Source organism: Amblyomma mixtum, chromosome 6 (assembly GCF_055824585.1).
Source record: "Amblyomma mixtum isolate Tamu chromosome 6, ASM5582458v1, whole genome shotgun sequence".
NCBI lineage: Eukaryota > Metazoa > Arthropoda > Arachnida > Ixodida > Ixodidae > Amblyomma > Amblyomma mixtum.
The window spans coordinates 90766169-90793257 of record NC_143017.1 but is presented as its reverse complement, the minus strand read 5'-3'; the positions used below and the strand labels follow the sequence as shown (position 1 = coordinate 90793257).

The window sequence follows — 27089 nt, the reverse complement described above, 5'->3', positions numbered from 1 at the left end:
TATTTGACCGCTATCGTCTCATGTCGCCACTGGCGTTTTCTTTTACCGCCACCTATAGATTTTCGTCACTTCTTTCGTTGATCTTATGCCAGGTGCCATACCATAAACTTCTCTCTAATCGTGTGTATAAATAAATATGTTAATATCGTTTGCGGCGAAGTGGCCCTTCTAATCCTCGTTTATAATATTAGCATATCGTGAAAGTATTCAACATGGCGTCCACTGGTAGGTCAATACGTGGGATTTCTTTAACATATTTCTTAACGTTTTTCGCTAATCCAACAGGCAACTCTTGTTCTCAATATTGCCCTTTCGTGCGCGCATCGTCCCGTGCCAGCCATCGGGCGCGGTCGCAGTCTTAGTGAAGGCGGCGTCCGTCCGTTAAATATGGTACTAACAACCGGGTCGCGCTGGTGACGAGTGTTCTCGTGGACCCGCCATAAATTCCTATCGGCGTGGTTATCTCGTATGGTTGTCAGCTATCTCACTGCGTTACTCACGCGGAGTTTCGCTAGTTTGGCCGCCGTCGAAGGGTGTCTCTCATTGTGCGCACAGGGCTGCAGTCCGGCGCCCGGCGCTATTAAGCCTGCTCGCGAAGTTCGGGGGCAGATCACGAACGTGCACAACGTGTTCATTCAGCGTGCGCCCGTGAACACTCACGCGCACATTCGTATTAGACATGCCAGGTAACGTTGTACTCGAGCTGCCGCTCGGGCAAACGGCAACCATTTGACAGTTAGACAGGGGCTGCTTTTTTCTATTTTGTTAAGGTCTCGCAGCCGCTTCGTAGGTTGGCGTGTTCGCGCCCATGGTATTTTTTTCTAGTGTCCCGAATTTCCGGGGTGATGAGAGCTGATTAGGCGGCACAGCGTCTTTGAGCTTGTCGAGATGCGGTTATCTCGCGGCGTGTACTACCGAGCTCCGCTGCCGCGGTTCGACCACGTGTTTCTTTTCTCCCCTTTCAGGTAAAAAGCATAAGGTTAAGGGGAAGACCCTCAACCTCAATGATTTTTTGGGTGGTGATCAAGATGCGCCCTCGGGATATGCGGTGGTCAACACTCGTCGTATCAACTGGGCGGACACCATGGAGAATGAAGCCGTGGATGGTAAGAGAGGTCATTTAATTCCTTCGGAGTCTCTCCAGCGCTTTGTTCGGTGCAGTGCGCCATCATTCCTGATCGTCTCACACGTGAAGCTAACCATCGCACTGAGATAGTCTTTCGTACTGTGGCATTACAAGTCACCCCTTCCCCAACTCAGTTCCTACCCCGTGTGCTGCCATAACTACTTTGATTTCGCTTGTAAGGTAAACGCTTAGTAAAGGCCCGATCTTTTTTCATGCTGTCAGTGCCATCGGACCGCGGCTTCCTTCCTGGCTGTAGAGCGTGCAATCGGCGTATTTAGTTATTAGGCAGCTTTTTTTTGGTAGCTAAAAGCAGTAGAGTGTATGCTTGTAAAGCGTAAGGTGCGTGTCATTGCATAATTTCTCAATTCTTGCAAGCTATGCCACTTATCGCACCTGGTTCCTTCCACCTCTTGTTATTGAAGTGTAATTTGCGCCATGACCCCTACTTTGTCATGAAACTTATCTCAGCCAATACTTGCTTGCTTTTCTTTTTCTTTTTTTTTTGCACCTCCTCCTGTGACAAGCAGAGAAGTTCACCATTGACTACAAGAAAGATGAGAAGATCATCCTTCCCACGGCTCCCAAGGCTGCACGCGGTCCAGACGTGGACATGTCGAGAGTGCCCACCCGACCACCTTACACAGTGTACCTAGGCAACCTGCCTTATGACGTTTGTGATGAGGACGTCATCAAGTTTTTCCGTACCTTGAAGGTATGGTGCAGCTTGAGAATCGTTGATGAAACGGCTTGCTGATTCCTTGTTTTCTTTGTTCAAGGTGTCTTCGGTGCGCCTGCCGAGAGAAAGTGGAGACAGGGGTCGCATGCGGGGATTCGGCTATGCAGAGTTCCCAGACCGAAGCAGTCTCCTTGAGGCCCTCGGTTACAACAACGAGGTGAGTGTGGTTTAACTGGGTTGATAGTTTAGTGCACTGGCGTGTGTAGCGACATCTATGTCTCCCGAATTCAGTATTTCTAGGTGCAAGTTAGAATCAGTGGCCTGACATGGCTTCCACACAAGAACTAGCTCAACTTGCCGTTTTACCACACAGGAAAGGCTATTGATCTTTGGAGCCATTGTGAAACATGTCACAAGTCGGGTCATCCACCTCCCTTTTTCTCTTCTCCAAAAAGATCAGTTTTAAACTTGCTTGTTTTAGTTTTGAGTCCGGTGGTAGGCATGTGATGTCAATCCAGGACGTAGTTGTTTGAGCTGATTCACTGTTTTAGTGCCGCTCCAGTTGCAACGACTGCACAAGAAAGGTGCTTTTCCATACTTGAAGCCAGCTGCATTCTAGTTCTCGTGAATAATCTCATCCGATTAAATCCTAAACATGACACTGACTTGATCAAGTGGTTTTTACCAGTCCTTTTCTTTTCTTAAAATGTGGTTCTTGTTTGTTCATGTGCTACTTGCTTGCAGTTCTGACACACCTTGTGTGCACTGTTTTTTATTAGATATTGCTGCTGGTAGAATTTTCTTGTGCTCTGTATTTAAACACTGATGATAACACTTTTACTTACTGCTTGATTTTGATAGCTTGAGCGAGCTATGGGAAGGAAAATGATAGGTGTAACGTTAAGAGATCGGAAGAGGGCGGAATGGATGAGGGAAGAAACGCGGGTTAAAGACATCTTAGTTGAAATCAAGAGGAAGAAATGGGCTTGGGCAGGGCATGTAATGCGAAGGCAAGATAACCGCTGGTCCTTAAGGGTAACGGAGTGGATTCCAAGAGAAGGCAAACTTAGCAGGGGACGGCAGAAAGTTAGGTGGGCGGATGAGATTAAGAAGTTTGCGGGGAATCAGTGGCGGCAACTGAAAAAGGACAGGGTTAATTGGAGAGACATGGGAGAGGCCTTTGCCCTGCAATGGGTGTAATCAGGCTGATGATGATGATGATTCTGGGTAGTGACCTCGTACCCCATGATTTTGTCCAGTTCTGTCTCTTAGTTGGCTGTAACATGAAGTCTTTGTGTAGCTTCAAGAGGCAACAGTAACGTTGAGCACATTTATCGATACCTAGTCACCTTTTGCCTGAACCGTCATGCATGGACAAGGGAAAAGTAAAACCTGTGCAATGTACATGTATTCAACTACATTTAAAATTGCATAACTCGATGGTTATTGTGATCGTTCACAAGTACATTTGAGGGGGAAACTGGTTTTAAATGAAATTTTTTTGTATCATAGGACTATGAAATTTTCCGGGAACACGTTTTACGCGACAGAATGTTCAGCTCGTTCGGTCGAAAAGCCGTCGCCGTGACCTAGTATTGACCTCAGAAACATGACAGAAATATTCCCAGAAGCTTTAAGTCATAACAGAAATTCATCATCATTTGGGGATCAAACCCAGGCCCTCTGAATGCTACGCGGTCACGCAACGCATATGCCACAAAAGGTCTTTGGTTCATGCGTGTTAAAGGAGCACCAAGGGAACGCATTGTGGTGTGTATGATAGTAAAGTGTGTTGGGGGTGTCTACTGATGTCAAAATAATTTTTTTTTAATTTTTAATTTAAAAAATAAAAAGGAAAACGCGCTATCGCATCGACTCCTATGACGCTTCAGTCATAATTTTTTCGAAATCTTAACTGCAAATACGCTATTTAATTTCATGTAAACCTAGTGCTTTCTTCTTATCTCCTCAGGGTGCGGTTGACATATCCACCAAGAGAGACATTTATTACTATTTGGACCACCTCTTTCCCCGCAAAATATTTTGCAAATACACAGGCGAAACTACTGCATAAATTGCATTCCCATTATTGCCCCAGGAATTCATAGAAACATCTTGTCCCCCTTGTTTTTACACGTTTGCATGTGGTGTCTTGCAGCTAAGGAATGTGAATACTTTCATTAGTGAACAGTGGATGCAAAGAATACATTGCTTATGTCTTATTTGCAGAACTTGAAAAACCGGTCCATCAAAGTGAGCTTAGCCGAGGAGCATGGTAAGTGAAAGTTCCCACCTTGCTATGTGCGTGAGCAAAGGGGCTTAGTGGTGTCGACTGTGCATTGCAACTCTTCTGTTTGACAGACAATGAAGGCCGGGATCGCGGAAACCGCGACATGGGCCGAAGTGAGCGGTCATTGGGTGGAGACTGGCGAGCAATGTCCAGGGACGACGGAGAGGACGACCGCAGGGAGTCCTCCTGTGAGTAGCTTTTAGTCGGGTTTGAGTGTGGAGCATAACAGGCCTGCCAGTTGTGCAGTAGAATATTTTTTGCCCCGTTTTGTCACTTCACTTTCCTCCTCGCTCCTTTTTGTCCTGAAATGTCTGACCTTGGAGAAGTGGGTCTTTTCAGTCTGTCATACCCCTGTCAAGCGGGCAAGTTAAGTGCACTTACGGAGAGTGTACTTCGCAGTAAGTACACTTTGTCGCATCTAAACGACGCAAGTGGAGTGTCACTCGCGGAAGAGTGCACTCCGCTAGGAGTGCGTTCACGGACCACACTTTGCTGGCCGAGTGCGTAGTCTCGACGCCAGCGGTTCGAATGGTACAAAATGTATAGTGCATAAAAAGCACTTACAACTTTATTTTACGAGCTATAACACTGTTTTCAGAAAAAAAGTTTGTTGGTTATAGCTACAAGCGAGGCAACAAAACAAGTAAACGCGATCAGATGCAACATTGCTGCCCGCCGCCATCTTCTTTGTCGTCAAAATTCTGGATAGTCTTGGCTGGACTTGGCTTTTCTTCTATTTTGACTTTTTTTCGTCGTTAAAAATTGTTGAACCTTGTTTTATTTGCGCTATCACGTTAAGGAATCAAATATTATGAGTCTTTTTTTCTTTTCCATCGTCCTCTTCAGAAATTCGGCTCATTTTCTGACGCCATTTTTTTTTACTGCGAGTGCACTTTGCTTTCCCTTTTAGCACTGCATAGCCCAAAGTGTCACTCGGGATGCCGAAGTGCACTCCCCGTAAGTGCACTTAACTTGCCCGCTTGACAGGGGTATCAGTTGCCTTGTTCAGTGTGCTGCCGACATGGGCAGCGAACATTACTGTCTTAGGAACTTGCATTTTGTGGAGGTTTTGGCTATGCAGTAGCCGCATCCAGCTAGCTAAGGTTTGAGACCCTTAGCTCTCAACACCATAACTTACAGTGTACACCCGCAGCAGGTTCTTTGGCTCCCTGAAAAGGTGCAGAGAGTACTGTGTGATTGTTGCAGCCAGCATGTGTGAGCTGCAGGGAGTGCCACTAAATCATGCACAGTCCCAAACAAGTCTGGTTGACAGACACTCCTTGCCGAGACAAGTGCAGCACGTAAATCTGTGCGTTCAGCCTAGTTGGAGACAGCCCAGAGAGCATGGGAGAGGAGGAGCTCCTGTAGGGGTGAGAGAATGCGCTGGAGGACTGCTAGAGGCAGCTCCTTTATCTTTGTGGGCTTTTAAAGGGGCCCAGAAACACAATCTTAGTTGACTGTTTTGCCTGTTGATCGCATACAGTGAGCTACAATGGTGCTATTAGCATCGGTAATACCGCGTATATTCCGTCTTTTAATATTTTAATGTCCTCCCAAAAACAAATTCACTGCTCTGATGGTGTCCCCACACAGTGGCGGGTTTCAGCAGCGGATATGACATCACTAGGCGCTAGCTTGATGATTGGACAAACAGTAAATATACTACAAATTGTGTGAATAAATAGACACACATTTTGTCACCTGTCGGTGTTTTATATTAGATCAACAAAAACAACTTGTTCGTCTTAGATAAAAGCCCTGCAAAGCAAGTAAAATAAAAATACACCACCAGGGGCTCTGGCATGGAAATGACGCTGCCAGTCTCAGCTAGAACGAGTTACAGAGAGAAGGCAACCATGGAATGCAAAACTTCCGCGATGTGCTCTGGCAAGCTGTTTTGATTGGTTGCGCCAGGTGCCGTCATTGGGAGAGCGAAATAGGAGTGGGAAGCCCGCCAAAATCGAGTTGAGGGCAGCGTTTTGTTTTCTTGTATTTTGAAATTTCTTCATTGAATAACTCCCGTTCCTGTGCATCGATTCCTGTAATTCTTTCTAAGTCACCATCTGTGTGATATAAAGAGTCCACCTGAAGTATAGCCGGTATCCCCCCAAGCAGTGTTTCGCAGCCCCTTTAAAGTTAAGGGAAAAGGCAGGTGTTTCAAACAGGCAATACAAGTCGCCAGACAGCATTACAATCGAAGACTATGTTGGGCATCTAGGCATAGCGATGCACAGATGGGGAAGCTGGGTTTGAAGAACATTTAGTTTGCACCACTGCCGTGGTTACATTTAACAGCACTTGGCATGTCGAAGTCATGTTCAGATGCCACTGGTGGCATTTTACTTTCTGTAAAATTATGTGCCATTTAAAATAAATAAGCACTTAATTTTCCTCCTCTGTTCAGCATTCTCCAGTGTGTTTCAGCATTCTTCAGTGTGTTCCTTGGCGCCAGTGACTGACTGTTGGTTTCTTTGATATATACAATTGTGTGTATGTCCCAACGAGCCTATTATCTTCCTATCCTCCTCTGCACTGTTTATTGCTGCCTACTCTTTCCTGGTTCTAGCAGGGTAGACCCGCTGTCACATTTCTTCTTTTTTTTTTTTTTTTTTCAATGTTCTTTTGTGGTACTGCAGTTGGAGGCAGCCGTGGCTATGATGATGATGGTGGTTCCCGTCGTTCGGGGTTCGGCTTTGGTCGGGACTCTGACCGAGATGGAGGCTTTAGTCGTGACGGGTTCTCAAGGGACCGACCTCGTGGGTTCGGAGACCGCGACCGCGATCAAGGCTTCGACCGCGGCTTCGAGCGCCGGGGCGGGCCTGGCAGCTACGACAGGCCTAGGGACAGAGACTACGATCGGGATCGGGGTGAGTCATGTTATTTTTAACATACGGCATAAACGTATGTAGGGGCCGCACTTTTTTTTTTCCCCCTGATTCGAGGGCCAATTTTTGGATGTGGCCCATACACCCAAAAAAAAAATTAAAAACACCAATGACGCATTTATTCTACGTACTCCGAGCTGATGCTGTGCTCTGGTGCATAGCAGAGCAGCTCTTCCAGTTTGGAAAATTGCACGGCTTGCCTCGGAAAGTGCGCTTTTTGCAGTTTGTTCCTCAGTGCATTCTTTTGGTTGCACCATCCTCGGATGCATTTCTCAGCCATGTCGAATTTCCTGCCAGCCGCACACTCGCCATATGCGAGAGCAAACTCCTAGCCATGCAGCAATTAAGGTGCTTGCCCATCGTGCTAAAATTTCAATGCTCGGCGGCAGCGCATGAAAGCCACGACAATGGTGAACTAAGATGCTACCGAAACTCCCGTACCTTTGACAGCCACAAAAAATTCAGGGGGCACTTTGACTGTCTAAAGTGTAGAGGCGAAAGCGTTTTCTGCACCACTTTGACTGCTTCTGTGGCACTGGTGGCGTCACATGTAATTGAGTACTAATTACTAAGTGATGACAAATCACAAATTAATGGTTAATTACTGATTAATGTCTGAGTAATAATTAACTGCTAATTAATGACGCTTAAGCTTCGACTTTAGGAGTGGAACGCGACAGCGTGTTGTAGTGCTGCCAGGGAGTCCATGGAACGCCACCACCCGTTTCCCTTTGAATGAGGAAAGGAAATGCGCAGCAATTCTCTTGTCATCTCCTTGGCCACCTGAACCGCACCGTAGAGGAAGGGAGGAAGTGGGAGTGGAAGAAGAAAGACAAAGATGGGCCGTAATGAAGAAAATGAAAATTGTATTTGAGGAAAGAAAATTACTCAGTAACAGTCTCACATATCTCGTTGGACACCCGCCAAAATTCAGGGGGGCACTTTTTTGACCTAAACTGCAGTCACTGATGTGTGGTTAAGGTGTTAAGCTTCGCCTCTAAGTGGAATGGACAGCGTCTTGCAATGCTGCCAGGGAGTCCATAGAACGCCATCGCCCATTTGGTTCTATGCCTCACTCAGTAAATTGGTTTTTGAGGAAAGGAAATGTATCTGTCTCTCATATCTCGGTGGACACCTAAACCTCGCTGGAAGGGAAGGGAGGAGGATGGGAGTGAGCGGAGACACCATATTCACTAGAGGGGCCTTTGTTCATTCCAAACCATCGAGCTGGCATGGCGGAGTGGATAGCATGCTCGTCTCGCACTCCGAAGACCGGGGTTCGATTCCCGAGCTCGACCAATTTCCAACTCGGTTTTATTTATTTATATGGCCTGACTAGAAAAGTTAATTAAGCTAATTGGGTAATTAAGCAATTAAGTAAGCTCAGTTCCACTTGCTTGGAGCATCACTACATGATCCCTTCAATTGGTTGCATGGTTACTAGCCAAAGTACAATTGGCCCCGTTTGAAATTCGCGCACTGTGGCATCACGACCGTTTCGACCAATTGAAAAGCGTGGCATTTCTGTCGACAACCGCTGCTTACAACGATGAGACATTAAAGGGTTTCGCCTTAAAAACTGGAGCTGGTGATACTGACGCCGATATGGATAGTGGAAGCTCGCGGAGGAGAAGAAAGTTGGCGATGATGATGATGACCCGTAACTTCGGGCGCCATCCGTGGACAGCACCAAGAAGCTCTTGTACGCTTGCGTGGCCTCCGTGATCAAGCGCACTATTGCTCGCAGCTGGAGCTGATTGCAGAGGTTACGGCATGCGTACATTTCGAAGGCTATTCCCACGTGGGTCAAGGAATGTTTGGGTGCAGCCCTTACGCAAATTATTTTTTAAAAATATTTCTTCGGGGAAAACAGGTTGGGAAGGATTTGCTTTTCATAAAATTCAATTGCCTATTTGAAAGCAGCACACAAAAATTCTTGTTCCCTGAAGATGTCATAATTTTTACTCCATAAATGAAAATTGTGTTTGAAGACCCTCTTCTTCCCTCCTTCCCTGAAAAAAAAGTCTCGGCCTGCCCATCTGCTGTTGCCCTCGCAAACTCTTTTCGCCTCGCGTTGCTGGCACACTTCTCTGCATGCCCACTTCTGCTGCACGTCTGCTGTCTGTGCCTGAATCACGCATGCAGCCGAGCAGTGATGACAGATGCCCAGTGCTTGTCCCGTGCCTTCTTTGCTACACGTCTTGTTTGTACTGCTTTAGGGCATTAAGGGGGGACACTGGCCTTGAAAAGAAAATGTTATTAATTTAGTCATAGTTACGAAATTTTCAGGGCACATGTATTTTTGTGTGCTGGTTCTAGATATGTCATTTAATTTCATGTAAAACAATTCCTTGAGCACTTATGCACTTTTTATGCTAGTATTTTGTGGAGAGGTTTGAAGAAAATTTGCTGCAGGAAACTCGCTGAAATGTATGCCATTCGGTTCTCTTGACACCAAGGAATACAATAAGGGTAAAATTATCATCCTGGCTACCATAGAACTTGAGTAATAGGGTACTGAAGCTGCCACTTCACACACAGGAATACACATCTTCCTTCTCATTTCTCAAGCGACAACTTCAAAACTCTATAACTTAAGTTCTATGATAGGCAGGAAGACAATTCCACCCTTATTGTATTCCTTGGTGTCAAGAGAACCCAATGGCATACATTTCAGCGAGTTTCCTGCAGCAAATTTTCTTCATAACTCTCCGCAAAATACTAGCATAAAAAGTGCATAAGTGCTCAAGGAATTGTTTTACATAAAATTGAATGACATATTCACAATCGGCACACAAAAATACATATTCCCTGAAGATTTCGTAACTGTGACTTCATTAATAAAAATTTTTTTTTCAAGACCAGTGTCCCCCCTTAACAGTCGTAGTGCAACCTGGTGTGACGCTGCGAAAGTGGAATCGGCAGAGACTGTTGCTCTTGCCGCAAAGAGACGCCGATCGCGGCGGAGCATGGCACATTGTGTCACATTCATTCGCTTGTAGTGATTGTAGATGTTTATCTCATGGTGGTTCGTGTTTAGTCACAAACTTTCACGTGAGTCGGCTGAATTTCAAAGTAACACAGCACTAGTTATTGAGTAGTCAGCGTTGTGACTTCGTTATGTCAAGGTTGACGGCCGCAACACCTTCGATACATGCCGTTCGCCATTGGGGAATTGGAAAATTTCATAATGTCAAGGAATTTTCTACATGGAGGTTTGTTACATCAAGGTTTAACTGTATTGCTCTGCTATCTTAAACTCCTGTTCACATTAGGCTCCATATCGCCTCTAAATGTCATCTGCTAGCACAGCGCTGTTCACTGTCATCGCCCGCTTAAGCCAGTTACTTAGTAAACAGGTGTCTGCACTGCATACGAGGAAACCTGCAACCATGCATAGGTGTCACAAAAAAAGTGCACTAACTGGCTAAGCTTTACCTGAAATAAAGTCACGCTTTATGGCCGCAAGTGGGTTTCAAACCTGCACCAGCACGAACAGACCAGCTTCGCTGGCCACTGCGGTTCGGCCTCTGTGCCATGACTGCCGCCAAACATTCCGTGTGGACTGCCAAGCGCTGTGCTTTGGATGTGGTCATCTTTATCAACTTCCATCCGTGTGCGCAGTGGATCTGAACACTGAAACCAAGGTGAAAACCAAAATGCTAGCACACCTAATTCACATTCGTCCTAACCAAGCTAAATCGTCCATCGTTCCCCCCTAGTCTTACCCTGGGGTCTTTAGTCACCTGTCCCATGTGGCCGTCTCGTGCCTCATGGTTGTCTCTCTTTCTCTCTCTGTTTTCTGTCCCCAGGCTTTGGTGGTGGCAGGCGTGAATATGGCAGCAGCTACAGGGATGACCGGTACGGAGGGTCTTCCGATGACCGGGATGAGCGCAGTAGTGGTGAGCACCTGCTTTTGCAGCCTTTCTTCTTAATCAACTGTCAGCTCCATGTGTGCCTGTGCAGGCTGCCAGCATAGCAGTGCTTAATGCGCGCTTCACTGTTGCTCAGTTTGCTTGAGTGTGCTTCCGGTGCTTGCAGACTCGGCGCCACGTGAGCGCAAGAAGCTGCAGCTGAAGCCGCGCTCAGTGCCGGTGGATGCCAGCAAGAACGAACCTGCCCCCGCCAGCAGCAGCAGCAGCGCGCCCCAGGCCCCACAGCCTGCACCTAAGGCCTCAGCGGCCATTTTTGGCGGAGCACGGCCAGTGGACACCGCTGCCCGAGAGCGTGAGATCGAAGCACGGCTGGCTCGGCAGCGGGAGGAAGAAGAGCGTAGGCAGATCCGCGACAGGGAGCCATTTCAGGACAGGTATGTGCTGTGCAAATCTGTGTCAAAGGTGGAGGGGCTTGGCAGTTCTTGGCTTGCTAGCAAGGAGGAATAGTGGATGTGTGGGCCCTTTGCTTTCGTTTCTTTTCCCACTGGCTCCTTAGTACTGCCAAATGTAAGATGCAGTAAACTCTTTAATTCGACCCTCGTTAATTAGAAAATGTGGATGATTTGAACTGCTGGCACGGTCCCAGGCAGCGTTCATGCGAGTCTACGACACCGGACACTCGCCAATTCAAACGGTGCAGATCTCGCACTGATTAATTATAAGGCAGGCCGCATTTAGGAATGGCCTGCTTGGTGAACGCTGCAAACTGAGCATCGCAGCTATCAGCTGCGTGTTGTTTCAGAAGCTGATTGGCGCTGCAGCGAGTTTCCCTCACCTCACACCAAAACTGCGCACTCCACACAGGCTGTTTGCTGTGCGTACAGTGAAGCACGGCCACGCATCCAATCCGGGTGGCTAAAGTCTCCTCACAAGCAGGCGTTTGTGAGGGGGCCCACCACTACCTTTTTTTTCCCTCTCTCTCTCTCTCTCTTAGTGGGTTTGGGAGGGGTGGTATTTGAAGCATTTTGTTTTGATGCCTCTGGCAGTGTGCAAGTAAGGCATTTAGAAGTATGAAAAATTGTTATCGCCGTGATGTTTTCTTCGCAAAAGCACAGAGCCATTGTCCAACCGTTGATCGTATAAATTTGCCGTGGTGCAAGCAGTTCTTCTCACTTTTTTTTGAGGTCATTTGGTAATATTTCCCGGTCCCTTGAAATTCAAATTAAGGAGCTTTTACAGTATTTGTTTAGTTTTTGCACTGCACTGACTTGTGGGGTTACTGTGTGTGTTTTGGCCTGGGGTGTACTCGCAATGTCAGCCAATCTTTCTGTAGTGCTTGCAGTAAATTTCCAGGCGGGCCAGGTTGTACAACGGCGCAGCCCATAAGACTGGTCATGCAGTGCAACATTCGGCAACTGTGCTGTTCATTCTGGCTGCTACCAAGTTACCTCCTTTTGCAGACTTAATGCAAAATTTTCCCCAACGAACAGAAAACGTCCAAATTCTTTGTGCTCCATCTGTGTGCATACTACTACTGCCACTCATATTGTGGAAGTACTTTTTCGAGGTGACAGTACTTGAGAGGCATAGTACGTCATTGAAGAACTAAAAAACAGCTCCACAACGACGGACAAGAGAGAAGGACAAGCACTGACTAACAACTGGAGGTTTATTCAAAGAACACTGGTATTAATACACTCTCCAACACAACCAGAATGCATGCGCTTCCCTAGCACTTCCAATCATGAGAATCAAGATATGCAATCTCACAGTCATGAGGCCTTCAGCCTCATAAGGAACCTTCAGTTGTTAGTCAGCGTTTGTCCTTCTTCCTTTTTGTCCGTCGTCGTGGCGCTCTTTTTTAGTTCTGCGATAATGCGCCGACTCTGTTTTTGGTTCCTCTGCATCGTTTGTCTGAGCATGCCCCACTCCATTTTCGTGCTCCATTGCAGTGCAGAGCATTGTAAGAGAGTGCAGTGAATTTCATAATCTGTGGCATTTGTGTGCCCAATGTTTGCGGTTTTCTTTTTCCAGTCGCAGGGACGACCGTGTGAGGCGCTCTAGTGTCGGCTCAGGGTCAGGGCGATCACGGCGCTCGTCAGAATCCGGTGGTAGGGACTCCTACGACGAAGGAGGGCGGCAGCCACTGTCCCGACAGTATAGCAACGTAAGCGCACCTTCATTAGTTTTTTTTTTCCCTTTTTTCTAACATTGCTTCTTTAATTTCACTGTGCACGTAAGAGCATAGCTGCTGAAAGCGATAAAACATATGCTTTGTCATCTGAAGTGTGTATCTTTGCTTTTCTCAAGTTCCATTCCAAGTGCCTTCCTTTCTGACTTCGCTGTCAGTTTTTTTATTCCGACTTTCTACTGCATCCCCCTGATCACGTGCAGGCATTCATTCTAACCAATTATGCGCCAGTGTGCATGAAATTTCCAATAGCATAGCTGCTGCTTCATACTGCTGACCTGGAGATGTCCTTCGAGCATCCAGGGTGACTTTTTCGGGCCAACCTACCCATTTTTGCTTCACCAATGGCCTTCTGGCACTTTGGGTACTTTGTTCTATGCTAATCACTGAAGACCAAAGAGGTAAATGAGACAGATCCGAATTTTTCAAGAAATGTAAGGAGTGCCTAAAAATTTAAAAGGTTTAAAAGGTCCATGAAACAGTTTTGCATAAAAATCAAATGTTTTCAAGGATTTCATTGGCCTGTGCGAACCCTGAATTAACACACTACCTGCAACCACATCCTCTAGCATAAATCGCTGTCTGCATATCACCGACTTAGCAGTCGCCAGTTGTGTGGTGCATACGCCAGAGCAGTGAGCGCATGGCAGTGCACAATCCACACATCAGCATCACGAGTGAACAGTGGTGCATGACCATAAATAAATCCAGTCAGCTGCAAACAGATGGCCATGAATGCATTTGTTGTGCTTCTGCCCTGCGGAATTTGTTCATTTTGGATTGCACAAGTGATTTTGCAACCCTGTGAAGTAGGTTTCATCAATGTTCTTGTGTATTACCGTATTTTCGCGATTCTAAGCACCCCTCCTATTTTCGGAAAAAAATTTCTGAAAAAAAAACTTTGCATGCGAATCTAAGCACCCCCTTTTTTGCGCGGAAGAGAGCGTTGCCGAGGCCGCCAAGTGCACTTGCTCTCTTATTTGTCGAGCCTGTGCAGTCTGAGTCCCGAGGAGGCGCGGCCTGCCCGTTGTTGTTGTGACTGAGAGAAGGATGAAAAGGAAAGTGTACGGGCCTGCCTACTGGCTCGAGCCAAGCCACCACCGCTGCCAAGTGCAGATAGAGGAGAGTTAAAAGATCAGAGGAAAGATAAAGTTTATATCTTCAGTTTATCTGTTTATATTTTTCGAATCTAAGCACCCCCTCTCACTTTGGGCATCGCGATCATGAAAAAAAAAGGGGGTGCTTAGAATCGAGTGAATACGGTAGTTTCCGCGTTGATACGCTTTACTTTTCTTCTTCTTCTCGGTCCCGCAAGGCTCGGATTAGTAAGAAAGATGGCTCCGAAGGTTCTTTGCTAGCTTTGCTGCGTCAGAGGTTGCTGGGAAGGTGTTGTCCCCTTCTCGTTTTTGATTCCTGCGCCTTTCAAAGGGATCTGTAGCTGTTCACGCTGCTTGCTCATTCCTTGTGTGCGCGCTTCTCTCCCTGCAGGACAGCGATCAGCATTCTCAGGCTAGTCGGCACAGCGCCCAAGGCTACGATGCACCACCTGTCCCACGCGGTGAGTGCCCAGCAACAATGTCACTGCGTCAAGTGTGATGGTCAGACTCGCCGTAATCGGCACTCAGGCAATGAGAGCAGTCATGTGCTGTGCAAGCTTGCAACAGTGCGCTCAAGGAAGTAATACCCCTGTCAAGCGGGCAAGTTAAGTGCACTTACGGGGAGTGCGCTTTGGCATCCCGAGTGACACTTTGGGCTACGCGGTGCTAAACGGGAAAGCAAAGTGCACTCATAGTAAAAAAATAATTGCTACAGAAAATGAGCGGAATTTCTGAACAGGCCGATGGAAAAGAAAAAAAAACTAATAATATTTGATTGCTTAATGTGATAGTGCAAATAAAGCGAGGCTCAACAGTTTTTAACGATGAAAAAAAAAATGAAAATAGCAGAAGAGCCAAGACTATCCAGAATTTCGATAACAAACAAGATGACGGCGGGCAGCGATGTTGCATCTGATCACGTTTACTTGTTTTGTTGCTTCGCTTGTAGCTATAACCAACAAACTTTTTCCTGAAAACAGTGTTATAACACGTAAAATAAAGTTGTAACTACTTTTTATGCATTATAAATTTTGTACCATTGGAACCGCTGGCGTCGAGGCTACGCACTCGTCCAGCAAAGTGTGGTCCGTGAACGCACTCCTAGCGGAGTGCACTTTCCCGCGAGTGACACTCCACTTGCGTCGTTTAGATGCGGCAAAGTGTACTTACAGCAAAGTACACTCTCCGTAAGTGCACTTAACTTGCCCGCTTGACAGGGGTATACGCTTGCTCCTTCTGAACGGGCATTTTGGCTTGTTTTCGTCAAAACTAGCTCTACTGTTCATCTGTGCCTGCCTAATTTCTAAATGTGTGATCGTCTTTTTTGGTACAGTGCTCATTTATGGAGACCCGCGTAAGTAGACAATCAATGTTTGTGTGCCACTAAGCAAAGCAGCAGTGTTTCAACGAAAGATGCACAAAGAATACAGTTATGGAAGAACTTGATACTCCTCATTATGTACTGTATAAAAGGGCCGCACATTTTTTTACGCCCCAATTCGAGGGCTGATTTCAGGGTGCGGCCCGTATATGCGATGCGCAAAAAAAAAATTTTAAGTCGTACACTTCAATCAGGGAATGAGCGGCACTTACTCTACGTTCGATCATCACTTGCGGAGTCTTCAGACTCCGAGCTGATGCTGTGCTCTGGAACATGCTCATCCCACACGAAATCGCGTGCATGTCCATTGTCAGCGCGTAGCTGTTCTTCTGCACTTTCATCACATAGCAGAGCAGCTCTTCTTCCAGTTCGGGCAACTTGCACGGTTTGCTTCGGAAAGCACACTTTTTGCACCTTGTGTTCCTCAATGCATCTATTTGGTTGCCCCATCATCAGGCGCACTTCTCTTCCATGTTGAATTTCCTGCCCGCTGCACGCTTTCCGTGTTCGAGATCAAACTCCCAGCCGTATAGCTATTAAGATTCTTGCCCATCATGCTTAAATTGCAACGCTTGGTGGGAGTACACGAAAGCCACAACAACGGTGAACTAATGCCCTACTGAAACTCCATGCCTTTGACATCCACAAAAGGCTGGAGCTGGCAATACTGATGCCAATGTGGATAGCAGAAGCTCGCGGCAAAAGAAAAAGTTGACAATGATGATGACCTGCGGCGTCGAGTGCCATCCGGGGGCGGCACTTGAATGCTCCTGTGCGCGTGCATCCCCAAGGCTGTTCCCGCGTGGGTCGTAAAGTTTGAGTGCCGCCCTTACACAGATCTGTTATATTTATACATTTCCTTCTGGGAAAACTGTGCAGCCTATACAAGCGTTTACAGTTGACAACCAATTTTTCGGACTCTTTTGGGACCGCGGAAACGACCGAAAAATCGGGCAGTCGGAAAATCAAATTTCACAGAAAAAATCACTAACTTATTACCAATATGCTGGAGGAAGTGGCCGGTTGTATTGCACTCATTCTAAAGCTCCTCGTGATTATATTTCCCAAAACGAGAACGCGAAGATGGCGAAACAGTAAGAACAGAGAAATGGGAGAATTTGGCCGCACACTGTATGGGCCATTTGGGCCCATTTAGCCGTATGGGCTGCACCACCCCGTTTTTCTGAAAGAAATGTTTAAAAAAAAATAAATCCCTGTAAGGGCCGCACCCAAACTTTCCATGACCCAGGCGGGAATAGCCTTCTAAATGCACGCGCCATGGCCTCCGCAATCAGCTCTGGCTGCGAGCAACGGTGTGCTTGATTGCGGAGGCCACGCACGCGCACAGGAGCTTTTAAGGGCCGTCCATGGATGGCGCCCAAGGTCACAGTCTTCATCATCATCACGTCTTTTTCTCAGCCGTGATCTCCCGCTATCCACATCGGCATCAATATCGCCAGCTCCAGGCATTTGTTGCTTTTTTTGTCGCGTGTTGGCCTGTTCATTGTAGTTGCCGTGGTTGTGGTGATTGTGGCTTTCGCGTGCTGCAGCTGAGCGTTGCAGTTTTAGCACAATGGGCAAGCACCTTAATAGCCACCCGGCTGGGAGTTAGCTCTTGAACACCGTAAGCGTGCGGCGGGCAGGAAATTCGACGTGGCCGAGGAGTGCATCCGATGATGGCCCAACCAAAAGGATGCATTGAGAAATACAAGCTGTAGAAAGCGTGCCTTCCGAGGCAAGCCATGCGAGTTTCCCGAACTGGAAGCAGAGCTGCTCTCTTATGTGATGGAAGCGCGGAACAACGGCTATGCGTTGACAGAGGACATGCTGCGCGGCTTCTTGTGCGATGAGCGTGCGCCAGAGCACAGCACCAGCTCAGAGTCTACTCCGTGACGATTGAACGCAGCATAAATGTCGCTCATTCCCTGATTGGTGTGTTTTTACTTACAAAAAAAATTTTTTCGCACATCGCGTGTATGGGCCGAACCCCGAAAATTGGCCCTCGAATGTGGAAAAAGAAGTGCAGACCTTCCGTCGCATCAAAAAGTCCGAAAAATTGGACGGCGGGGGGTTAGACCGTCAGAAATTTCAGATGTTCTTATGCATTGATTCTATGGGGCTTGTGGCGGTGCCGCGGAGCCGTCCAAAATATCGGGCATGTCTGAAAATTCGGTCGTTGACTATATACAGTAATCACACGCATGCTCAACATTTTATTTGGCACAGTTGAAATGACCAAGCATGGTGACAGGAGAGCTGCTTAGAATTTTGGATTTTAATGACCTATCAAACAGTTCATGATGTATATTTGTTATAGCTGCATTTTCTACAATGAGGGCAAAACAGCTCTGAAGGTGTCCCGAGGCTGTCGGTCTTTTTTTTGCACTGGCACATCTGCAGGAACTTCATCCGCCGCTTGCTTCCATTTTCATTGCATTGAAACATCCCCTGGTGTTGGAAGCTCTAGACCAACAAGCGCTGCGAAAACAGCCATTCGCAATTTCGCGAGGGGCCGTATCACATATACCTCACTCCGCATCCTTCAAAACACCCACCTTCCGATTAGACAAGTTGAATTAATCCGGGTCCCGGCCCACTTGTCTAATTCGGGGTACGAGGCGGCTCACGCGCAAGCCCGAGGTTTCGTCGACCGGGCAGTGAGCGCGCCCTCAGACCCGAATTTCACATGGGACGGGTTAATCTCATTTCATCACATCACCCATCACTTTAGGCTGGAGAGGCGCGTATATCCCCCTCCCCACAAATCGTTAACAAAAGCGCAAGAAGTCACCTGGCGCCGTCTGCAGACATGCTCCCTTCTCAATCTGGCACTGCTTGCCCTCATGTACCCTGGCCAGTACGACCCAAACTGCCATAAATGTGGTGAAAGGGCCACATGTGACCACATTCTGTGGAATTGTGCAAATGATCCACCTCCGTTCTCCCGAGCGGTGGGAGGCCGTGCTGGTCAGCTCTGACCGCAACATTCAAGTGCGGGCAATTGAGCGGGCCAACGAGGTCGCCGCCAGCCATGGGCTAGCGGCCATCTAGTACGTGCCTCCGCAACCTGCTCTTGACGCAATAAATGTTTTACAATCCAATCCTTTTTCAGAAACTGTTTTTTTGATGCCCTGTCTGCCATTTCTTCCCGCTGCAGGTGAACTGGGCGACTCTGCGAAACAGCCGCCAGCTGACCGTATGCGACGTGGGGAAACTGGCAGCAGTGGTCCAAGGGACAGTCATGCCACCCGAAACGGTGGCGATAGGCCGCTGTCCAAGCAGGACCTAACTTCTGGCAAAGGCGCTGAGGACAAAGAAGTGGTGAGGGGCATGGTCTCTGGCTGAGATGTGCCGCCCAGGCGTGTACATTAGGATGACTATCCGAAAGCTGCAAATGCAGTTCTGGACCTTGCGCTAAGGTTCACATTGGTTTCATTAAACGTCACTTCCACCTTTTTAAGGCAACTATCTGAAAGCTGCAAACGCAGTTTTTGGCCTTGCTCCACGGTCAACATTGGTTTCATTAAAAGTCTCTTCTCAAAACATGTGGGGCACCTCTAGCATTGCAAACATTTCATGCTTGCGGAGGAAGAAAAAAATTTTTTTTTTTACTTCCATTGGCTGTTGCAGTTGAACAGCACACGGTAGATAGAACATTGTCAATCTGAAGTGCATTGGATCACAAAAAATGATCAGATTAGGGCAGTTTCCGAATCGGACAAACCTCAGAAGAGCAAAGACGAATACTCTAGGCATCGTTGCGTAAGCATGCCACCTTTTTTTATACAAAACATTTTTCTTAGGCAAGGCATCACGGTTTGGTAGCATTGCAGTGCCTGGAGACATGTTTCCTAATAGGCCAACTTTACGGTAAAACCTCAATAATTCGTAGGTTTTCTGTGGTCCCGTATTTTCTTCGGTTAATTCGATGATTTGTGGCGTGCTGTGTGGCCATTTCGCCGCAGGACGATGCCACACAGCGATGGCAATGATTGATAGGTGAAGCACCTCCGTACTTCCAGCACAAAAGCCAGTCCGTGGTACACCTTGCAGACCGCCTAAATGCGCGCCTGCGGAGAAGCCATGCTTCACTGCATAGCAGTGGTCGTACCAGTTTTTGTCACTGGCCGCATTTGTTTTTCCAGTCCCGGACTACTTGCTGACAGGTCTCGGCTTCCGCTCTGACAGGAAACAGCCTCATGGTCACATGACCTACTTGCCATAGGCTGCTTTCGAACTCGGCGCCAGAGCCGGGCTCCCCCTCGGTTACCGTACAAGGACGCTGTCATCTGTTAGCAGACGACGCAAGCCACGGCCACCACGACGCCGAAGCAACGCCGTGCGCTCGATCATGATACTGAGTCGATTTGAAGACTGTACTGTCAGCTTAACGTAGGTGCATTACAGAACTCAGCTTCGGAGGTATGCTCACCGCTACTGCTTGCGGCGAAGTTCGCACAAAGGAGCCCAACTCGTTGCGGAAAGGCAGATAGACGAAAGCCTCCGCAAAAATGTTGACAACAAGCTCTATAGCTGCTCCAGTATACAAGTGGTTCACCTGCGATGCTTTCAGGTAAGCGTACAGACAGCATGTGGCAAAACAAGCGAACAAGAACCTCTTGACGACACGAGCAAACAATACGCGCTCGCAGCTCCGAACGCACGTCCGTGTGCGGTGGATTTCAAGAAAATAAACGAATATGCAAGAACAAAAAGTCTTGCGATGGCTCAGAGAGGAGCTCATGTGAAGGTTTAACGCATGATATCGACCTCCAGGAACACGAAAAGCACTCAAAATGCACACGGAGTCTAACTTAATATGGCTGCCAGCGCGTCGCGCAGCTATCGTCTGCTGCCTTCTCAGCAGCCCGCGGACTGCCATAGGCTAAAAACGAACGCATTGCTATGGCGATGCAGGCAGGTGGGCGGAGCTTTCGGGCTGCCTGCGAAAAACAAATACCGGACTCGAGTCCGCAAGTAGTCTCAGACAGTCCGGGACTGAAAAACAAATGCAGCCACTTGCTCTTGCTCCCACTTCTCACAGCATCACCAGGTGCCCCGCAACGCTACCATTCGCCCATTCTTCCTCCACACCTGCAGTGTTGAGTGCGTGCCACGTCGGCCTGCACAGTTTCTTTGTGTTGTGTATCGGCTGTGGCTTGGGGGGGCAGCAGCTTCAGTGGCGTTCTCTGTTGAGCCGTGCAGAAGTTCTGGTCATGTGATCGAGCTAGTGCACAAGTTTTGCTTTATCCAAGAAGCAAGCAGGAACACTTGTTCCAAGACCGAGTTGGCTGCAGGGCACAGCGCTGTCAACAAGTCTGAGGCACTGGAGTATTACAGCGTGACCCATTCCTTGAAGCAGTCACAAGTATGGGCTCCCGCACACCAAGATGTAGAACCTGCTTCAGCTGGCTGCAAACTCGGCCCATCTTCCCTTCATTGAAACGATACTGCTGGAGAAGGCGAAGGAAATGCAGCAGTGAATGGTTTTGCCATCTTGAAGGATGATGGACACCTCATTTTAATGCGTGTTTTCTTCTTTCAAATGATGCATTAGACATCAGAGTATGTGGATCACCATGTGGTTTTCGCTTCTAACGGCTAAATAATTTATAATTAAATTTCTTCTCTCATGCTGTCTGAGTTCAATGTGTAGTTGAACTTTAGGTCACATGATGCATGAAAAAGGCTGCAAAACAAGCCTTTTGAGATCTAGAATTACAACAAACAGTGTGTCAGTAGTTGCCGTTTTTCCATGCCTCACATGACCTAAAGTAAACTACACGTCACAGCCGTTATTCCAGTTGATGAAACCGAAACAGCGTCAATAAAAAATTCAATTATAGTTTATTTAGCAGTCATACGGGAATACCACAGGGTGTTACATGTACCAATGTCTAACTTATCGTTTGAAAGAAAACTTGCCAACAAGAATTGGCATCCATAGCTGCAGGAACGCAATAATTTTACATTCCTTACCATCTGTGGCGAGAGCTGCAGTGAAAAGAGCATTGTGAAGGACTAAGATGCACACCTTGGCTCCACTGCTTGTCTAGTATGGTGCAGATGATGGCAAGCTTGACGAAGCAGCACCTCTTTTTAAGGTGCTGCCAACAAAAATGTTTGCATTGAAGAACATTGCAGTGAAGGGTAGGAAACGGCAAGGAAGCGATCACCGTTTTGTTAGACGCGAGCATGTGTGGTTAACACGTTTCTGCGACTCATCAGCAAGACTGCAAAGCCTGGATGTTTTAAGAATGCACGGCTACCAAAGGAGCATCTTGTCTACTGGCATAGTAAGAAAGCATGGGTGACACAGTATTTGAAGAGTATGTCCGGCAGCTTGACCACAAGTTTGTTGCCACAGGAACGAAAGTCCTCTTTGTCGTTGATGACTGCCCGGTTCATGGGTACATCCTGCACTTCGAAGTCATCGGGGTGGTATTTCTTCCACCATGTGGATCCCACAGCTGGTGGGCGAGGGCTGCATTCAACACAAGATTTACCGCCACTGCCTTCTTAAGAGCATACTCCTTTGCCACGATAACAGCAAGGGGTACTACATCAACCTCCTAGAGGACATCTGCCTTATTATGCATGCATGGAAACAAGTAGAGCCATTTGATCATGCGGCGCTTTAAACATGCTCGCTTTCGAAGAAAAAGCATCGTCAATGTTGATACTGACTACTCATGTGTACTTGATGAAGGAGGCAAGTAGTACGACCACACCGGAGTGCTCTGTCAAGAGGATGATGAGTTCATTGAGTACCTTAACTTTGAGAGAGGCAAAGAAACATGCTACACAGATTTGGAGAGTGAAGTTACCGCTGTTGCGGCCATGTGTGATGACGACGCCAAAGAACCATCCCAAGCACCTACTCTCAGGCAACTTATCGTATCGCTGAATGTTGTCCATAGTTTCGTTCAGTGCCACGATGGAACCTCTTGAATGCTGCACCCAGTTGGTCAGCTGGAAAACGTGACCCTTGGAGTTGCAAGCCTTTGATACTGCAAACCAGCATGTTTGATTACTTTAAGGAATCCAAAAATTCGTCGAATAAAGGTAGTGCTTTCCTGCAGCAAAATTTTTTTCTTAATTTAAAGATTTTTCGCAGTCCCGATGACTTCAAAAACGAGGTTTTTCTGTGCTTGGTGTGTGGAGCCCCCACCCTTTCGCTCCACAAAACTGCGGCCTCAAACAGCTGAGTAATGGCTGGTTTGGTGGGAGTTTGGGCATCATTATCGTATAGTGTTTCGACATTATCATATGGCACATTTTCAGCAATCACGTCTTCAGCGGTTGCACAGCATGTTCGCCTGTCCTGTGATGTTCAGTGACCAGCTGTACTTGCCTTCAGGCTCATTGGTACCTGTGTGGCCGCACATTGTCTACCAAACATTTCTGCTGTCAAAAGAGCGCTCCTAGTGTAGTGACATTGAACACTTTTACTGCTTGGCTTCCTTTTTGATGCACTTCCACACAAGTAAGCACACAGCCTTGTTTATTGGACACTGGTGTCTGTTTAGATGGTGCAGCCATCATTTGAGTTGGGATGCTGTGACACTACAAACAACCAAAGTGTACTCTCTCTTTCTTCAGTCATCGACAAGAAATATGCTGCCGTATCTTATCTCACAAAAGCATCCATTGATATGAGAGAAACCAACAGCCACAGAAACCAAGGAGCACAGGGGATTTTTTAATTAATTTATTTTTTTTGTGGTGGTGATCAAGTAAGAATATTACTGAATATGTTGTCGTTTAAAGCATTAGAAAAGCAGAAGAAAAAACAACCACATGCCGCCGGTGGGATCCGAACCCACGACCTCCAAATTACGCGTCCGGTGCTCTACCTCTGAGCTACGGCGACAGCTGTCAAACCTTCTGCTTTCGGGGGGTATTTATGTTTTACAAATAACCTAACCTCGAGAGTGTTCATCAGCGCCACTCACGTTCGTAAGCGGCGGACGTGGAACGTCCTGAGTTACCGCTGGTGTGACGTAGAACGCCATCGAACGGTGAGGGTGGAAGCTGTGTGAGAACCCTCTTATGCTTCCTATGGCATCAAGGCTGCCAGAACCGAGACCCTCGCTAAGCAATTAACCAAACAAGGGAAGGGGAATGAGGGGCTCGTTATAAATATGAGAGAAACCAACAGCCACAGAAACCAAGGAGAACAGGGGATTTTTTAATTAATTTATTTTTTTTTGTGGTGGTGATCAAGTAAGAATATTGACAGCCGATTTGGAGTCTTGGCATACTGCTCCAGGCAGTAGAGGAAAAGCCTGCAAATGTGCAATAAAAGCTTAGGCCGTCCTGCCTCCAGTGTTGCCTAAGTCCGCTATGTGTGAGCCTTGGTCAGCCAGCTGTAATAGTATGCATTTTGTGTGCCTTTGGTGCAGTTAGCGGGAAAGAAAAACTCACAAGGGCTCACTCCTCAGCTTGCTTTGAAGAAAAATAGGAATGCGGGATGAAAACGGAGTGGTGCAAGGTCCTGTGCGGTGGTCCATTATTATTTAATCGGCAAGGTCACTGGTTTCTCAGTATTCCATGAGAAATTGCAGGCTTGAGCTCATCATGGACTGTTTGCAGCTTGCGCAGTGACTCCTCTTTACATGCAACGGCACCACTTGTGAGGAGTCTCCATTGCTACCACATTGCACCACGAAACGAGGCCGCAGAAGCCTTTGCCACTCTGGAGCAGTCCTGCGTTGACAGACCCGAGCGTGCACGCATTACCTGTCGTTACTAAGAAAAATCATTGTCACACAGTTTTCATCTCACAAAGACATTACTGCTGCCCTGGTTTTCACCAAATAACTATGATGCGAACAGTTTCAGGGAATTTTTTAGAGGCCATTCGTTAATTCGAACATTTTTCCCGGTCCCGTGTCTGAATTAACGAGCTTTAGCGAGTTTTGGAGTAGATGATCAGTGGTAAAAATGCTGTTATATTGGTGCAAATACGATGATCATCTGAATTCTCTTAAAAACGAGGAACCTGGTTAACGAACAAAGTTCTGCTGATGCTTTGACATGCTTACTTTTCTTGTCCACTCCAGCAAGCTTGCATGTCAGGCATGGCGATTCTAGCAACACCACGCTCGCATCGTTTTGCGGGATACTGGTGCCTTTTTTGAGGCTTGTATTAGGTCATTTCGGGCATTTGATAAACGAACGCATCATTTTCAGTCACTGCTTCGACCATGCATCGCATGCAAGTGATTTTGCCTAGTAATGCTTGCGAAAAACCATAGTCTTTCGCCACAGACTGAGTTTTGGTTTTAGTTTGCTGTTCTGAAGTGGTATCATTTGGTGTTTTAAAAAATCGATGGTGGAGAGAGGGGGACTCTGGATGTGATGCGACCATAGTGCTGCAGCCAGTCTGAGGAATGGTGTTCTGCCTGCAGCTGCTGCAGTTGAAATGTCAGCTTTGGGAGCACAGAAAATTAGGAATTGCATGCATCTTATGTAAACCATTTTGCGAGTTAAGGGGTGATGAGGGTCTTGAAAAGAAAATTTTATTAATTTAGTCATAGTTATGAAATTTTCAGGGCACATGTATTTTTGTGCACTGATTTTAGATATGTCATTTAATTTCATGTAAAACAATTCCTTGAGCACTTATGCACTTTTTATGCAAGTATTTTGCGGCGAGTTTTGAAGAACATTTGCTCTAGGAAACTTGCTGAAATGTATGCCATTGGGTTCTCTTGACACCAAGGAATACAATAAGGGTAAAATTATCATCCTGGCTCTCATAGAACTTGAGTAATAGGGTACTGAAGCGACAACTTCAAAACTCTATAACTTAAGTTCTATGATAGGCAGGAAGACAATTTCACCCTTATTGTATTCCTTGGTGTCAAGAGAACCCAATGGCATACATTTCAGCGAGTTTCCCGCAGCAAATTTTCTTCAAAACTCTCCGCAAAATACTAGCATATAAAGTGCATATGTGCTCAAGGAATTGTTTTACATGAAATTAAAAGACATATTTAGAATCAGCACACAAAAATACATATTCCCTGAAGATTTCATAACTGACTTCATTAATAAAAATTTTTTTTTCAAGACCAGTGTCCCCCCTTAAGTATATTTTGCTTCAGTGGCTGGCTACCTCCCTCCACCCTCTTCCATTTTTCTTCTGTCTCGTGTGGTAAATGCTGCCTTATTTTGTTCGTGCGTAGGTGTACACAAGCAGGAACATCTACGCGCATCTGCAGCAGGAGGATGGGGACGAAGTCGCCGATTGAGCTGACTGTGGCGACATTGATGATGATGATGCCTGTGCACTCTCTTCTCTACCCTCGTGGCATCGTCAGCCTAGTGACACTTGCTAAAGAAGTGCTCTCTCTCTCTCTCTTTCTCACTCACTTCTCTTGCGTCCTCTTTCGTGCCCAGCTGCATCTTCTGTCTTTTATGGTTTTGCTTTCCTTTTTTTTTCTTTTTGCTTGCTGCTTAATTTTCTTTATTTTTTTTCTTCGTAAAAACTTTCCAGGATGTATTAGCATTGGTTTAATATACATATTTAGGCTACACTGTTCTTTGTATGTGCCATGGGACACCTTTGCAGCCTGTGGAAGCTTGCAATCATCTTAGGATAAAAAGAAGGCAGCATAGCACACGTTACTAGCAAATTTAAGAGCGCATTTTTAACAGAAATATACACGGCTGCGTTATTGTTTGCGGGTGTTATATGCAAGTCTTCTTGTATTTATTACTAGCTTCTGTGTCGGTCCTTTTCTTGTGACCCGTGTACTGGCATGCGTTAGAAGAAGTGCTGTCTCCTTGGACCGTCAAGTATTCTTGGCTTTTAGCATGCTGTACATATTCAATTGGGGCGTTTTCTTTTTCTTTTTTTATGCCCAACTGACCTTGTTTGCCAGCTAATATCTCTTCCGGGCACTGTGCTGTTGTAGAGCAAAATGTGTAGCTTGCTGCAACGGACTCTTGTATGCCGCTGCTGATCAAAATCTGAAATAGCGGCTGAACGTGTCTTGTCTTGCAAGTAGTGCTCTTTTACATAGCAGAGTGGACTTTTGTTAAAAATTGTTCATTATTTTTCTTCCTCTACATGTGCACTGTTGTGTACAACATAATGCACATACTCGTAAGACATGTACATACCTGAGTAGTTTTTTTTTTTTTATGCATGTTCTGTTTGACCTTCGATTGCAAGGATGGCTGCAAGCCCGAGTGACCCACAGGAGAGTTTTTCTTTTTTAAAAGGCCTTTTTGCCGTCATTGTGGTGGCACCTTGAGCGCGCCAGGGTTGCCTCTGGGCAAGTCTGAGGCTGGTTTGCCTTTTTCTAGGAAAAAGGGAATGGGAAAAAAAAAAGCTACTGAAGGTTTGTAGTTGTCTGGTAGAGAGCAGTGTACATAACTTTTTAATTAAAAAGACTGTGGAAAGTCTTTAATGTAATGCTGCAGCGTGTATCACAAGATGCAAATTTCTTTGGTACAACAGAGTATGGCTGCTTTTTCCTTCCCTCTTCATCAGCTGGGTTGAGAAAATAAAGTAATTGCTATGCTTGTGGAATAAGGCATTGGTTCTTGCGTGCA

The 27089-nt window shown here is 46.6% G+C and overlaps 1 protein-coding gene across 2 annotated transcripts; it reads left to right on the top strand.

Annotated features, from left to right (window-relative positions):
• Positions 1–74: 74 nt before the first annotated feature.
• LOC149339642 (eukaryotic translation initiation factor 4B-like) lies at positions 75–27069 on the top strand. Of its 2 annotated transcripts, none has more exons than XM_089548346.1 (13): positions 75–225; positions 966–1106; positions 1651–1838; positions 1903–2019; positions 4032–4077; positions 4164–4280; positions 6729–6959; positions 10790–10879; positions 11019–11286; positions 12887–13019; positions 14532–14601; positions 18679–18842; positions 25715–27069. In XM_089548346.1, exons 1-13 carry the CDS (start codon positions 213–215, stop codon positions 25778–25780), a joined length of 1644 nt encoding a protein of 547 aa, XP_089404472.1. In that variant the 5' UTR covers positions 75–212; the 3' UTR covers positions 25781–27069. The 2 variants fall into 2 exon arrangements, with proteins under 2 accessions (XP_089404472.1, XP_089404473.1); XM_089548347.1 differs by having other exon boundaries at positions 76–225; positions 1654–1838.
• Positions 27070–27089: the final 20 nt, after the last annotated feature.